The 16,882-nt window shown below is 36.0% G+C and overlaps 1 protein-coding gene across 2 annotated transcripts; it reads right to left on the bottom strand.

Annotated features, from left to right (window-relative positions):
• Nucleotides 1-11,317: 11,317 nt before the first annotated feature.
• On the bottom strand, nucleotides 11,318-14,154 carry LOC121222610 (7-deoxyloganetic acid glucosyl transferase). 2 transcript variants are annotated; one of them, XM_041103716.1, is made up of 3 exons: nucleotides 13,509-14,126; nucleotides 11,971-12,818; nucleotides 11,318-11,621 (listed from the first exon to the last, which is right to left on the bottom strand). In XM_041103716.1, the coding sequence occupies exons 1-3, from the start codon at nucleotides 14,014-14,016 to the stop codon at nucleotides 11,547-11,549; spliced, it is 1,431 nt and encodes a 476-aa protein (XP_040959650.1). In that variant the 5' UTR covers nucleotides 14,017-14,126; the 3' UTR covers nucleotides 11,318-11,546. The 2 variants fall into 2 exon arrangements, with proteins under 2 accessions (XP_040959650.1, XP_040959649.1); XM_041103715.1 differs by having other exon boundaries at nucleotides 11,318-12,818; nucleotides 13,509-14,154.
• Between the last annotated feature and the right edge of the window lie 2,728 nt (nucleotides 14,155-16,882).

The following is a 16,882-nucleotide window of genomic DNA, read 5'->3' as shown; positions in this document are numbered from 1 at the left end:
AGGAGGAGCTATCTGTGAGTGGGTGAGGAAGATTTTTGAAGGTGGAATTATAGACTCAAAATACAATAACACTCGTATTGTCTTAATCCCCAAAGTTCTAAATCCTAAAAATTTCTCACAGTTCAGACCCATTAATCTTTACTATAAGTTGGTTATGAAGGTTATTGCAAACAGGTTTAAAAGCATATTTCTGAAGATCATTGGTTAAGAGTAAGCGAGATTTATAGCGGGGAGAAATATCATTGATAATGTAATCACTGCACAGGAAGTCTTACACTCTATGAAAACTAAGAAGAATCTCCAATGGATTGTTGTCAAGATTGATTTGGAGAAAGCTTATGATCGTATACGTTGGACTTCGTGAAAGCTTCACTCCATGCAGCATGTATTCCTTCTTATTTTATTTAGGTTATTATGAATGTTATTTCGACGTCTACCATGCAGGTTTTGTGGAACGAAGCTCTAACTTTCAAATTCAAGCCTGTAAGGGGAATTCCTCAAGGTTGCCCCTTTTTCATCAAAGAGTTACAAAAAACACTTTGGAGCACAGTGGTTTTCTTAAAAATTTTCTGGATAACTTTTGTGAGCTTTCTGGTCATAAGGTCAATGCTAGGAAGACTAATGTCTCTTACTCTGCTGGTGTTAAGGAATATTTAAAGAGGGGATTTAATAGTATCCTTAGTTTCCAAGAAGTTAATGATATGGGGCATTATTTGGGAGTCCCTCTTTTTCATCAAAGAGTTACAAAAAACACTTTGGATTTCTTGGTGGAAAGAGTTCGTAATCGCTTATCTAGCTGGGGCACTAAAAAGCTTTCCTTTACAGGGAAGGTCATTTTAGCACAAACGGTTCTGTTGACTATTCTAAGCTATCTCATGCAATCTATTTTGTTTCTGAAGGGTATTTGTGATTTAATAGAAGAAATGGCAAGGCAATTCAGCTGTGGTGCTTTTAATGGAAAAAGAAAATTGACTTTAGTTGGGTGGGATTCCATTTGCCAACCTAGATCTCATGAAGGTCTTGGGTTTCATTGTCTGTGCACTCAAAATAAAACCTTCATGATGAAAATTGATTATAGTCTTATCACCAAGACTAAAGCTTTATAGGTTAGGGTTCACAGAGAAAAGTATGGAATTAATGAGACTATGCCGGATTGTATCATGAGACATAGATGCTCCTTTATGTGGAAATCCGTGGCCAAGTTTTGGCCTCTACTGTGTAATAATATGATTTAGTTAGTGGGTAATGGACGAACCATTCGTTGCTGGGAGGATGTTTGGGTACATAACGTGAGACCTTTAATTAATCATGTCCCAAGTCACGTGAATATCTATTATGATTGTAAAGTGTGTGAGATGGTAATGGAAAATGGTACATGGAACCTTGACTTATTTCGGGTATTGTTGCCAGAAAAAGTCATCCAACGTATCATTAGCATTCCACCTCCCATAGAGTCAGCAGGGGCAGATACTCTTTCTTGGTCTGAAACTACTACTGATGTCTTCTCAGTTAAAAGCGCATATTAGATACTAAAGGAGGAGTCTCGGAATCTAAAGGATGACACTTGGAAAACAGTTTGGAGAATTTCGGACCCTCTAAGAGTTAGATAGCTCATTTGGATAATCCTAAAGCAAAGACTTTTAACTAACTTTGAAAAGGTCTGAAGGGGAATTAGTCATGATGAGTCGTGTCATCTTTGTGGTCACTATACAAAGGATGTTTTACATGTTCTTAGGAACTGTCCATGTGCGAAGGATATTCGGACTCAAATAATTTCCCCTAATCAAAATAAACAGTTCTTTGAAGGTAATATTTCGGAATGATTGCTCTCGAATCTATAGGGCCAATCAGATAAAAACATGAGAGATTCAGTCTGGGCTTGCTTCTTCAGGATAATACTTTGGCGCATCTGGAAAAATCGTAACCTGTTTATTTCCAAGGAAATCAATGAATCCGAAGGAAATTATTAAGGTTTCCTACAGTTGGGCAAAGCAATATTACTCAGTCAATAATGAAGAGTCTTGGTGATGGATCTGCAACAATCTTTTGAACGTTTGGAATCAGGTATGGGTTTTCTTCTTAATATTAAAGGTGTTGTTAATTCTGTTTTTAGTTTTTCCGCTGCAGGTGGAGTAATATATGATGGGAAGAGAAATTGGATTTTGGGTTATAATCACTTTTTGAAAAAGTGTTCGGTTGTAGCTGCTGAGCTTTGGGACATATTAAATGTCTTATGTCACGGACTTAGAGTTTTCCCACGCGATCCGTGCGGCCTTAGGCAGTTTCTCTGCTTAAAACGCCTAAGTCAGCCTAACTTGCAACAAAAAAAAAGATTCAGCAGCAAAAACGCCCAAGTCAACTTCACTCGCAACAATAAAGGATTTAATAGAATTCCCTTAAGATTTTCACGAAGAACAGCAGAAGAACGAAGTAAGAACGAGCCTTGAAAGATGAACAAAAGCAAGAACACTTGAGAGAAAAGTTTGAGTGAATACTCTCAAAATTCTTATTAATAACTCAATGAATATACAATGAGCAAAGAGGTCTCTATTTATAGTTGAGCCTCACAGTATATCAATAGCTATAATTAAAAGCTGAATACAATTAGAACTCTAAGCTTACATAACCAGCTATATACAAATAGAACTCTAAGATTCCATAATTATATCTTCTAGAACACTTCCCATTTCTATCGGCTCTTGAGATGGGCTTTTAATCTCTCCAATCACCGAGCCAGTTTGGTTGGGCCAGTTTGGTTGGGCTAAATGACCTCCCTCGAACACGATGGATCGCACCAGTTTGTCATGGTTGCGAGCACCGACGCGTAACCCATGACATTCTCCCCCACTTGTTCTAGCGACGCCCTCGTCGCATCCTCCTTATGGAACTGGTCAATCTTCCCTTGGAACTGCCACAATGCCTCGGTAGGTTCCCAACTTGCTTCGCTATCAGGAAGTCCCTTCCATCAAACTAAGTATTCATGCTGTGGTCGGTGGTACTTTCGTCTAATTACCCGATCTGCCTCAATGTTTTCTACTTCACGATCATACGAGACTTTTACCCCCATCGGTGCTCGTTCGGACTTGCTTCGATTTGGATCTTCTTGATCCTCATGAAACGGCTTAAGCATGCTTACATGGAAGACTGGGTGTACTTTAAGTTTTGGTGGCAACTCCAGCTTGTAGGCCACCTTGCCCACTCTCTTCACAACTTTAAACGGCCCTTCATACCTTCGCACAAGACCCTTGTGCAAACCAGTATATCGTAAAATCAAGTGTAGTTTAGCAAGGACTGAGTCACCCACTTGAAATTGTACATCCCTTCGGTTCTGATCGGCCCACTTTTTGCTACGCTTACTTGCCTTGTGTAAACAAGCTCTGGCCAAGTCATTCTTCTCTTGCCAATCTTTTACGAATCTATAGGCTGCCGGATTTGGTCCTGTGTAATGGGTCACAACAGCGTTGGGTGTGAGTGGCTGTTGACCCGTCACTATTTCAAATGGACTTTGATTCGTGGCCCCACTTCGCTGCAAGTTATATGAAAATTGGGCCACATCCAGCAACTTTGGCCAATCCCTTTGTGTGGCACTCACATAGTGCCGAAGATACGTCTCCAACAGTGCATTTACTCGTTCAGTTTGCCCATCGGTTTGTGGATGCATGCTCGTGGAGAAGTTCAAATCTGAGCCCATTGACTTGAACAACTCCGTCCGGAACTGACCAGTAAATCGACCATCTCGATCGCTGATAATAGATAGTGGCACTCCCTAATATTTCGCCACGTGTCTAAGGAATAATCGAGCTGCTTCCTTAGCAGGGCACTCTTTGGTCGCCGGAATAAAAGTCGCATACTTTGAAAACCTATCCACCACAACAAGAATACTAGCAAACCCGTCAGACTTAGGCAAACCAATAATAAAATCCATGGATAAACTCTCCCATGGCCTTTCTGGGACTGGCAAGGGTTGAAGCAAACCGGCTGGAGTCTTTAACTCAACCTTGTCTTGTTGGCACACTAGACAAGTTTTCACATAGGTTTCCACATCAGCACCCATGTGAGGCCAATAATAGCGATCCTCCAAAAGGGCCAAAGTGCGATGCATCCCTGGATGGCTTGCCCATTTCGAGTCATGACATTCCTTCATGACTTCATTACGGAGTTTCCCATAATGGGGCACATAGAGGCGGTGTCCATGAGTGTATACTAGCTCCCCATCAAGCCAAAATCTTCTTGTTTTTCCCTCCTTGGCAAGCTCAATCAAATTTTTGGCCGTAGGATCATGGGACAATCCCTCTCGAATGCGTTCCAACAAAGAGCCATCAGGTTGACTGATTGCTGCGAATTCCATCTTTCGACTAAGTGCATCAGCAACATTGTTGGCACTTCCTGGTTTATATTCCATTGTGAAATCAAACTCTGCTAGTAAAACCTGCCAACGAGCCTGCTTGGGAGACAACTTTTTCTGGGTTAGAAAGTAACTATTGGCAACATTGTCAGTAAGGACCACGAACCTGGAACCCAATAAATAATGTCTCCATGTGCGCAAGCAGTGTACTACCGCAGTCATCTCTTTCTCTTGGACCGTATATCTACGTTCCGTCTCGTTAAGCTTTCGACTCTCGAAAGCAATTGGGTGTCCATCTTGCATCAGTACTCCCCCAATAGCATAATCTGATGCATCCGTACGTACCTCGTAAGGCTTCGTAAAATCTGGCAAGACAAGTACGGGCTCCCTCATCATTTTTTGCTTCAATTGGTTGAAGGCCTTCTCACATTCTGGATTCCAATCTCATACCTTCCCATTCTTCAACATGTCCGTCAAGGGAGTGGTAATTTTGGAGTAGCCTTCGACAAAGCGGCGATAGTAATTTGCCAATCCAAGGAAAGATCTCAACTCTGTTACCTTGGTTGGAGGCTCCCACTCTGAAATGGTTCGAATCTTATTTTTATCCATTCGGATCTTACCGCCTCCTACAATGTGGCCTAAGAATGACACCTCTTGTTGGGCAAATGAGCATTTCTCCTCCTTGACGAACAGCTCATTTTCCCTCAAAGTCTGGAACACCTCCCTCAAGTGTCTTACGTGCTCTTCAAGCGACTTGCTATAGACCACAATATCGTCAAGGTAAACAACCACAAAACGATCAAGAAAGGGTTGAAGTACCTTATTCATTAGGGTGCAGAATGTAGTTGGAGCATTCGTGAGTCCGAAAGACATCACAAGGAACTCATACGAACCATACCGTGTCACACAAGCTGTCTTTGGTTCGTCCCCCTGGACTATCCGAACTTGATGATACCCCGATCTCAAATCTAACTTGGTAAACCATCTTGCACTACCAAGCTGATCGAACAAATCTGCGATAAGAGGAATAGGATACCTATTCTTCACGGTGATCTTGTTTAGAGCTCGATAATCGATGCACATTCTCAAGGACCCATCGTGTTTCTTTTGGAACAACACTGGCGCACCATATGGGGATTTAGATGGTCTAATGAATCCCGCATCCAAAAGTTCCTTCAATTGTTTCCGCAACTCTTCTAATTCTGGCGGAGACATACGATAGGGGGCCCTTGCTGGCGGCACCACATTGGATACTAACTCGATTTTGTGGTCCACCTCCCTCTTGGGTGGCAAACTTTTTGGCAACTGAGCAGGCATTACATCTTGAAATGATTGTAGCAATTGTCCCACTTCTTTTGGGGTCTCACTAACAGGCTCAGCGGTCTCTTCAATCTTCAAGGTGGCTAAATATGATACTTCATTTCTCCGTACACCTTTAGCAAACTGAATTGCTGATAGTGTTTTTCCCTCAAAGCTTCTCTTCCTTGTCACTTTCACCATGCATTGATGTTTCGCATCTCAAATCACCATGTAATTGCTCGAAGGGGCAATAAGAGCTTTAACCTGATCAATGAAGCTTAGTCCCACCACAAAATCATAGTCATCAAGGGGTATTACCTTAATGGATACCTTTCCTGACCAATTGCCGAGTTGAAGATCCACTCCCTTTGCAACCCCCTTGATTGGAACACTTTTCGAGTTCACTGTTTTGATCCGACCCCCTTCATTATCTATCTTGAGGCCCAGTTTACAAGCAGCCTCCTCAGACATGAATAAATCAGAAGCGCCTGTGTCAACGAGCGCATTCAATTTTCTGCCGGCCACAATGATGTCTACAAACATCAAACCATGGCTCATTCTATCTTCGACACCCCCTAGTATCGATCCAAGGTTGTTATCCTCCACATCGGACTCCCCCTTTGCTTCCATAGCCTTGAGAGCGGCCTTCTTTGGACAGTCCTTGATCATATGTGGACCCTCACAGTGGAAGCACCTTATAGGCCCACTCTTTCTCTTGTCCCAAGGTTTCTTACCATCGCCGTTCCTAGTGGGCCTTTCTTTATCTCCCCCACTATTACCCTTTAATCTGGGTTTAGAAGAATTGGAATTGTCTTTCCTCCCACCAAATTCAGCAAGTGATTCTGCTACTGACATAGCCTTGGTGAGTTCTTGAACTCCTCGGCGCTGCAACTCTTACTTCGCCCACGGTTTTAATCCGTCCATAAAGGAAAAGAATGCCTCTTTCTCCCCCATATCTGAGATTTGGAGCATAAGCTCGCTAAACTCCTGTACATACTCCCTCACAGTGCCTTATTGCGCAAGCCGACGTAACCTTGCCCGAGCCTCATCCTCGGCATACTCTGGGTAAAACTGTGCTTTGAACTCACATCGAAACTCCTCCCATGTTTCGATTTCAGACCCACCACGTCTCACATCAGTGGACCTACGACGCCACCACAAAAAAACAACGTTAGATAAATACATCGCAGCAGTAGTTACCTTAGTGACATCCTCCGTGATGCCATTGGCACAGAAGTATTGCTCGATTCCCCACAAAAAGTTATCCACATCTCTTGCGGACCTTGTTCCCTTAAACTCTTTGGGCTTGGGAACATCAATATTGGGCTTGGGTGCGGCAGCCGCTAACCCACCATTGCCCAAGGCAACCTTGTAGATTGTGAGTTCACCCTTGAGCTCCGCAATCTCTCCCTTCAAGGCCACCACCATAGCCTCAATGGGATCATCTCTACCAGTCAACTGTTTCATATTATCCGTCACATACTCTTTAAGCTGCTCCTGCATGGACTGCAGTCCATCATGGAGCCTATCATCAACATCTTCAACCCTCTCCTTGATATCCCCCATTGAACTCTCGAGAGTGATGACGCGATCCTCTAAAGCTGACAATATGTTCCTTGAGCGACTGGCTTTCCTAGCCCTCCCACGGGTCTCCATTCCCTCAACTTCTTTTGACATCTTTCAACGGTGGCTTCGAACCTTAGCTCGGATACCAACTGTCATGGACTTAGAGTTTTCCCACGCGATCCGTGCGGCCTTAGGCAGTTTCTCTGCTTAAAACGCCTAAGTTAGCCTAACTTGCAACAAAAAAAAGATTCAGCAGCAAAAACGCCCAAGTCAACTTCACTCGCAACAATAAAGGATTCAATAGAATTCCCTTAAGATTTTCACGAAGAACAGCAGAAGAACGAAGTAAGAACGAGCCTTGAAAGATGAACAAAAGCAAGAACACTTGAGAGAAAACTTTTAGTGAATACTCTCAAAATTCTTATTAATAACTCAATGAATATACAATGAGCAAAGAGGTCTCTATTTATAGTTGAGCCTCACAGTATATCAATAGCTATAATTAAAAGCTGAATACAATTAGAACTCTAAGCTTACATAACCAGCTATATACAAATAGAACTCTAAGATTCCATAATTATATCTTCTAGAACACTTCCCATTTCTATCGGCTCTTGAGATGGGCTTTTAATCTCTCCAATCACCGGGCCAGTTTGGTTGGGCCAGTTTGGTTGGGCTAAATGACCTCCCTCGAACACGATGGATTGCACCAGTTTGTCACAGTTGCGAGCACCGACGCGCAACCCATAACACTTACACATGCTTAAAAAACAAGGATATGATGAGGTCACCATTCATTCTAATAGTCTCGAAATTGTAGCAGCTATTAGCGATAATAATCCTGAAAAAACTAACCTTACTTTAATTAGGATGATTCGACATATCCTTGCCAACGAAAGATATGATCATTAAGATATGTTCCTAAAACGAATAATAAAATTGCAGACGTATTAACAAAAATAACCCTCTCAGATGATTAAATTTTATATATGTTTGATAGCCGTCATGGAGATTAAGATATTCTAATTATTCATAAATACTTTACTATAATCTTATTGTTTTGATTATTATAAATAAAAAAATTGCATTTGCATCAAATCAGCCTGCAATTAATGACAACATTTAAAACTTGCAAAAAGAAATCAGAAAGATTCCATCTTATTGCATGTCACGTGACTGCAATTATTTATTACAACATGATTTTATCAGAATTGCAATAATAAGGACCACCGACACTGTTACATGATTCAGCCAATTTACGGGTTTTTTATAAAAATATTATAAAAAAATAAAAAATTACCAAAATATTATTTTTTATTATTTACCAAAATATATAAAAAACAAAAAATAAAAAAAACAAAAAACTTGCAAAAAGCTAAAAAAAAGCTGAAAAATCTGGGTTAGGCCAATGGCATTGGCAGCACCAATGGTGCCAAAGGACTGAAATGTGATTATCTGTAGTTTCAAGGACCTAATATGCAAATTTATTATTTTTAATTTTGAAAGTGAATTGCTGCTGTGTGGTGCGCACTAAAATTAAAATATGGCTAATTGCCTTCTAAGCCCTCCTTATTTATTATTTTCTTTTTATTCCCCTTCAACTCACTTTTTTATTTAATAAACTAGCCCTCAACCTATTTTTGTAATTAAATAAGCTCTTAATCTATGATTTTTACTCATAAAAGCCCTTTATTTTATTATTAAAGGAAATATATTTTACTTAAAGTAAATCTATTTAAAAAAGTATAAACTAATTCGCATTTTATGTATTATTTTGGTAATTTGATAAGAATAGTTTATTTAAAAAATTTACTAAATTTTATGAGAATAGTTTATAATTATAATTTATTTTTTCTATTTGGGTTACATTTATGGGTAATCAGTTTTATTATTACTTTTGGTTTTTCAATAAGGCATGCATGTATTTCTATTAATTTTTTTAATTAAATCTAATATTAGTTAAGTGATAATTAATATACTTAGAATTCTAATTAAGTAATAACTCTATTTTAATTTAATAAACTATTCTCATTTAATAACTCTATTTTAATTTAATAAACTATTCTCATTTAATAACTCTATTTTAATTTAATAAACTATTAAATTAAAATAGTTTACTTAATTTTTTAAATTAAAATAGAGTTATTAAATGAGAATAGTTTATTAAATTAAAATAGAGTTATTAAATGAAAATATTTTATTAAATTAAAATAGATTTATTAAATGAGAATAGTTTATTAAATTAAAATAGAGTTGTTAAATGAGAATAGTTTATTAAATTAAAATAGAGTTATTAAATGAGAATATTTTATTAAATTAAAATAGAATTATTAAATGAGAATAGTTTATTAAATTAAAATAGAGTTATTAAATGAGAATATTTTATTAAATTAAAATAGAGTTATTAAATAAAAAAGTGAGTTGAAGGGGAATAAAAAGAAAACAATAAATAAGGAGGGCTTAGAAGGCAATTAGCCACATTTCAATTTTAGTGCGCACCACGCACAGCAGCAGTAATTCACTTTCAAAATTAAAAATGGTAAATTTCATATGAGGTCCTTAAAACTGCAGATGGTCACATTTCAGTCCTTTGGCACCATTGGTGCCGCCAGCCTAACCCAGATTTTTTCTGCTTTTTTCAGCTTTTTGCAGGCTTTTGTAGGTTTTTTTTTGGATATATTTTAGTAAATAATAAAAAAAGTAATATTTTGGTAAATAAAAAAAGTTATAATATTTTGATAAATTTTTATTTTTTTATAATATTTTTATAAAAAACCCGCCAATTTACCCATTTTCACTGACACTTTCATGTACCACTTCTGAAAAAAAAAACTTCTCAATTGCTGGTCCAAAAAGTAAAGCCAACATAACATTGCTCTTCATTGGGATGAAAATGTAACAACACTTAGCAAATATTGTTAAATCTTAATTATTTTATTATCTATTTCGTTCCATCATAAATATTTAATTTTATAATTTATTAAATGTATCCATTCTCATTTTACCATACGATTGTTTCATTTTGATTTTTCTTAATTATTTTTAATATTTTAAACATATTTCTTTAAAATAAATTGAAACATAATTTTGATTACTTGGGACAACCTTCCCAAGTAAAAAGGAAAAAATCTCTAACAATTAATTTATCTTAATTTTCTTATATTAGCAACTAGAAATCAAAAATTAATGTTATCGAAATCGAATTGTATTGATTAGTTAAATTGATTGTATTGAAAATTAATAGATTTGATGATCCAACACTCCTTATTAAAATGGATAACAAGCGAGCTGTTATGGACCAATTAAAACCCAATTAAACGGGACTTAGAAACCTAAAAAAATCGATTAAACCAATATTTTATTCAGTATTATATTTTTATGTTTTTAATTAATTTTTTTATCAAATTTTATTTTATTTTTGAGTCCCATCTTGTGAACCATGTTACAACCAGATTTGCCTCTAAGATTTGGTGGAAAAGAAGAACAATCCGAGATTTGAAATGATACCAAAGAGATTTGAGTATTTGAGAAGAAGAAATGAACAGAAAAAAACCGATCTTTTAAGAAATAGTTAGAATAAATGAGAAGAGGGAATGAAAGGAAGTGGAAGAGAAGTTTACAAGTCTAAAGAGTAAAAGAGATGAGTGGCATATTTGCAGGGAACTTCTAAATTCTTTAAAAGTGGATTTACAAATTTTCAATCAATGGGCTATATATAGTCTTAAAGTGGAATTACAAAACTTTGAGATTTCAAAATTTATAAAAAATTAGATTTTATATTGATAATTTATTTTTTATTGAACCAATTAGTCCAATTAATTAGACCAATTGAATTAGGAATCGGTTGTCTGATCGATTTGATCACTGGTTCAATTATGAAAACATTGTCAGAAATCACTATGTCTGAACTAAGTAATTCAAGGTTTAAACATATTTTTATATTTTTACTCTTTTAATGTTACTATACCTCTCCGTTACTCTAACACATGTCAATACCAGATGCATCGTAGACCTCCTATTGACTTCATTTGAAGTAACGTTTCGACAAACCACCTGTTCCTCTCGGAGGGAGCCATCCACCTGTTTTAAGTATTAACATTCTCCTAGTATGAACACACTTTTTATATGATAAGGAGTCCATTTAAGCACAGTAATATCATACTGATAAGATCTCATCACATAAGCCTATAAATACCCTTCACACATTTAGCGAGATTGAATGTTTATCTGGCCATGTCATACCAGTGGACAAGAGGAAATATTCTAAGGAATGATGCAAAAAGATCATTCTTTTAGCACCCTAGAGTTACTCTGAGCAATTATCTTCTTGGTCAGCCTATCTTCTTGCTCTTGTTTCGGCTCTTGACCTCTTTAGGTGAATCGGCCTCCATTGTACCATCTTGATCTCCTCCTTATTTTGTTGTACATTGTATCAACAAATATATAGGGTAAAATGGTAACTTTATATAATGAGTAGGGCAGAACAAGAAAAATAATTATTATAACCGCTTCATACTCATAGTGTAAAAAAAAATCCATCTTATAATGCATCCACTTTTTAAGAAAAAAATAAAAATTAAAGTCAGCTCCCATTCTATTCTGTTTACCGGGGGATGTATTGATGCTACTATCGAAGGGGAGTTGTCCTTAAGAAACTATCATTTTTTGTGAGTTTTCAAGCTCATTATTCTAATATCTTCAATTAAACGGTCCAAATTACTATAAGAAGACCCACCAACATTAACACATTGATTGGTTACCTTAGCAATTTCAGATGCGGATTTTGCAAACTCCTTTCGATCCACCATCACATCATTTACCATTTTCTCCACTATCTTGCTATCACATACATCCTTCATATCCAACCCTATTTTCCACACCTCACTCACAACCCTACAATTCACGTGTTGGTCAGCAAACTGAGGCCAGCAAATCATAGGCACCCCTGCGACAACGCTCTCTAAAGTCGAGTTCCATCCATTATGCGTAAAGAACCCGCCAATGGCCGGGTGGTTCAAGACTGCCTCTTGTGGTGCCCAATTTACAATGTAACCTCGATCCTTACTCCTCTCCATAAGCTCCATTACAACATCCTCCCCTTCACCATCTTTTCCAATCACGGAATTTGGCCTTACAAGAAGCAAGAACTTCGTTTTACTGTTAAGAAGTCCATACCAAAGCTCTAAAAGTTGCTCCCTTGACGTGCTCGTAATGCTACCAAAACTTACATAGATAACAGATCGATTCGGTTGCTTATTGAGCCAAAAGATGCAGCTTTTATCCACTTCCCAAAGTGTATTCGAGATGTGATCATATGACTCTCCATGTTTTGCATTGAGTCTAGTGTTTAATTGAGCATGTAAGGGTCCAACGGCATAGACACGAGGGCATTTGGTGCGTATTTGAGATAGTATAGGCCCATCGAGCTCTTCGGCGGTGTTGAGTATCAAGGCATCGGCTTGAAGGCTCTTTCGTGTCTGTTTTACGACTAGCTTGATAATTGAATCTTCAATGTCCAGTTTTCGACAAAAAGTAGGAAGATCTCGACATCGAAGATAAGTTTCCATGCCTGGCACTGTCGTTATTAGCCGGTCCATGTCTTCACTTCCTTCAATTGTTTAACAAAAACCCATTTACTAGTGTCAATGACCACAAACCCAATTAATTCAAACTCATATCAGATTCAAATTTATTTAATTATAGAAATTTAACAACTCAAACTTGAAATGATCTAAACCCAAATATGATCGCAACTTCGAACGACTCGAACTTAAAAACAACAGGAACAAGTTACCAAAGTGGTCCAAACTTAAGTATTAAACCTAAATGAAAAAAAAATCTTGAAATGACTCAACTTAAAAAACCCATCACTCTGGAATGATTTGTAATCAGAATGACTCAAACCTAAAATAAATGGACACAAAAACCCAACTAATTATCCTAAAGTGACCTGTAAATAGAATGATTCAAAATAACTTGAATTTAAAAGTCAAATTGGTAAATCTAAATGACAAGAACCCAAAGTGATTTGAATCCGAAACAATCCAAACCTCTTTCAAAAATTAAAATTCAAAATCAATCGAACATCAAATGATTTAAAATTTTTAAATTCCGAATTAATCCAACTTAAACCAAATCAACTCGCCTAATTAACAGTAATATTCCAAATGTCTTTCTCGTTAATTTCTGCAACATGCTTGTCAAATCATTTCGACTTAAGGGTTTGTGTTATTCTAAATTAAAAACAGTGCTAAACATGGTACAATAAACAAAGTTGATGAAAAAGAAGTGGATTTACCATTGATAGGAAGCTCCCCAGCTTGGATTATATCAGGTATAGAATAATACACCCAGAAACAACAAGGACTGCTGGTACGAAAAAAAATAATGGGGATTCCAAGCTCCTTTGCAACTTCAAGAGCAAAGCCTAAAAACCCATCTCCAATTATGCAATCCACTGGCGGGCTACTATTCACAAGTACCTCTCTCAAACTTTCCTTCATCTTAGGTTCCATGGTATCTTCAAACATATCAAGGAACCAGTTCCCTGACCTAGGATGATCAAGAGGGAGACCATCGGTTATGGTCTTGAATTGGAACCCTGAGTATCTTTCAAAATGGGCAGCAATATTGTTGAACTTGACCAAGCGTTCATGGTTGTGGTGGGAGTTGAGGAAAGTGAGCTTGAAGCCAGCGATAGCTAGCAGTTCAGCCAGCTTAATCATGGAGTTTATATGGCCTTGTATTGGGAGGGGGAAGACGAGGACATGTGGAGGACGGGATTGAGAGGATCGATCCTGCTCCATCTAATTGGAGGATCTGTTTTGAGGGGCTTTTTGAGTTTTATGTGCTTAAGAGTCGACAATTTGGAAGCTATTTAGTGGCCAAAAGATGTCTTTGGATAGGGCGGAGAATGTTGTCTAATTTCACCATTATATTAATTTATAAGTTAAGAAATAAATGATATATTTATCGTTCTTTGGAAACCAGTTAGGCTCTTATCTATCAAGGGTAAAGCATGCCTGAAATTAAATTATAATTTTTATAATAATAAAAATATAATTTATTATTTTTAATAGTTTATATTTTTATAATTTTTAAAAATTAAATTAAAATTTTATCATTTTTATGGGGTTAAAATGTAATATTATCTCTTATAGTTTAAAATTTTAAAAGACCTACACGAAAAAAAGTTCAATTTAGGGGAATTAAGGCTCTTTTCAGCTCCTCTAGCTACGCCCATGTACTTATCCTCGATGACCTTATTTTCCACATCCATTCCAATGTGGAATTATTGCATCTTGCCTACTTTAATTTAAAGTGTTTGGTGTGACATTTTCTCCCATTTAATCTCGTGACGTCTTAGTTATAAGCTACTGTGTCACAATTGATCCACTATGTCATCCCACTTTTTGAGATGCTTATTGTGAAATTGGACAGTCAAGGATTGCTTTGATACCACTTGTTATGGTTTCATTACTCTTTTCGTAAAAAACATGTGATTGGATGTGTGGCGCACTTGCTTATATTCTTAATAACTTTCCCTTTCTTTTTTAGATTATTACATTCTATCTTTTTTTTTTAAAGTGCTTGATGTGATATTTATTTTCTGAATATGACAAATTGTTAAAAAAAAAATCTAAAGAATTTATTTAAAAGTTGTATTATAATTTATTGGGGCTAAAATTTATATATAGGCAAATTAATTTTGTTTTAATTTTTTTTTAAGTTTTAAGAGAAAATATGGTTGTAATATTATTTTTGTTTTCTAATACATATTTTCAACTCACCTAAATTAATGAACGATTTTATTTATTTATTTTTCATTAAAAGTAATTTTTTATTTCATGCAATTAATGTAAATTAATATTATTGAAATTGTTGAGCATAATTAAAATATTACACCAAATAAAACTTTCAAAACAATGAACAAAAGCTTGAATGAAAATAATGTAGGCTTCAAAACCATAAATAAAAACTACTAGTTAAATTATATATTGGTCACTCGAATTTATAAAGTTATAAAATAGTAATAAAATTATTCGAAGTTTTTATTTAAGTTACTTAACAGTTAAAATCGTTATTGTATAGTTTTTTCCGTTCGCATCGCTTGTACAAATTGAAAACTTTTCTTCCCCTTTTCTTTTACGGTTCAATTTCTTTTCATATTTACAAACCAAAATCCAAATAACTTTCTTCTTCGATTTCCAACACTGATTGTCAGATCGACTTGGTTCTAAGTTATATTCTTCTATTTCTTAATGGATACTGATCTACCATACTATTCGTCGAATTGTTGTTTGAAGCTTGTAAACCAAACTTAAAGCTAATGACTTAAATAAAATCTTTTAAATAATTTAGTAATTATTTTATATCTAGTTAATTAATCAAAATATAAATTTATTAATATTTAATAACCTTGGATCTAATTTATATAAAAAAAATCCATCTTTATTGCATGCCATGTGACTGCAAGTTAATTAATTACAACATGTTCTTTTATGTTTTTAATAAAAAATCGAAATTGCAGCAAGGCCCGCCGACTGATTTCTCAATCTCTTCTTTGTTTTCAACCATCAATTTCATTCACCATTTTCGTTAAAGCAATTTTCCTATACGAAACATCTTTATTCCCCTTCACTAGCTACTTCGGGCAAGGACAGAATCAAGATAAAACATTAAGGATAATAGTCCCCACCATTTTGATACCAAATAATTTAAGTTCAATTTTAATAAAAAATTTAATATGTTTTAATTAATTTCAATCAATATCGATTTATATTAATAATTATCATCACTCGTATCAATTAATACGAGATATTAGTAATTTAAATTAATTTTTAATATTTTTGTCTTATCAATTGAAAATCATATATTACTATAAAAGCAAACAAATACGATTATTAATTTAAAAGTTGACAAAGATGTAAGAGGTAATTAAAGAAATTAGGGTCAAATTGTTTAATTCGAAATTAGCAGGAACCTAGGAAATAATTTAATAAAAAAAGTGGGGATGGGAAAGGCCCCTCATTTTGTTGTCCCGATCTCAAAATTTCACTTTTTTAACAATTTTTATTCATCATTCTTATGTCCTCAATTAGACAGTCCAAATTATAATACGAAGACCTACCAACAGTCACAGATCCTTTAGCCAATTTAGCAAATTCATCAGCTGATTTCAAAATCTCCTCCCCTTTTTCCACCATTAAATCATTCACCATTTGCTCCACTTCTATCACACACATCCTTCATATCTAATCCTAATTTCCATACTTCCTCCACAAACCTACTGTTCAATTGTTGGTCAGCAAAGCAAGGCACCCCCGCTGTCACGTTCTCCAAAGTCGAATTCCATCCGCTAAGAGTCAAAAACCCACCGATTGCCCCATGGGCCAAGACATCTTCCTGTGGAGCCCAATCCACTATGTACCCTCTTTCTTTTGTCTCTTCCACGAGCTCCGTTGGTACACCGTCGCATGTTCATCTGGATAATCCTATATCAAAGACTTTTAACCAAATCTGAAAGGGTCCGAACGGGAATTGGTCATGATGAGTCATGTCATTTTTGTGGTCACCAGAGGATGTTTTACTAGTTTTTAGGGGCTGTTCACGTTCGAAGGATATTTGGACTAAAACCATTTCCTCCAATCAAAATAAATGGATCTTTGAAAG

Source organism: Gossypium hirsutum, chromosome D10 (genome assembly GCF_007990345.1).
Source record: "Gossypium hirsutum isolate 1008001.06 chromosome D10, Gossypium_hirsutum_v2.1, whole genome shotgun sequence".
Taxonomy (NCBI): domain Eukaryota; kingdom Viridiplantae; phylum Streptophyta; class Magnoliopsida; order Malvales; family Malvaceae; genus Gossypium; species Gossypium hirsutum.
The sequence above is the reverse complement of the archived record's forward strand: the minus strand, read 5'-3'. Positions and strand labels throughout refer to the sequence as shown.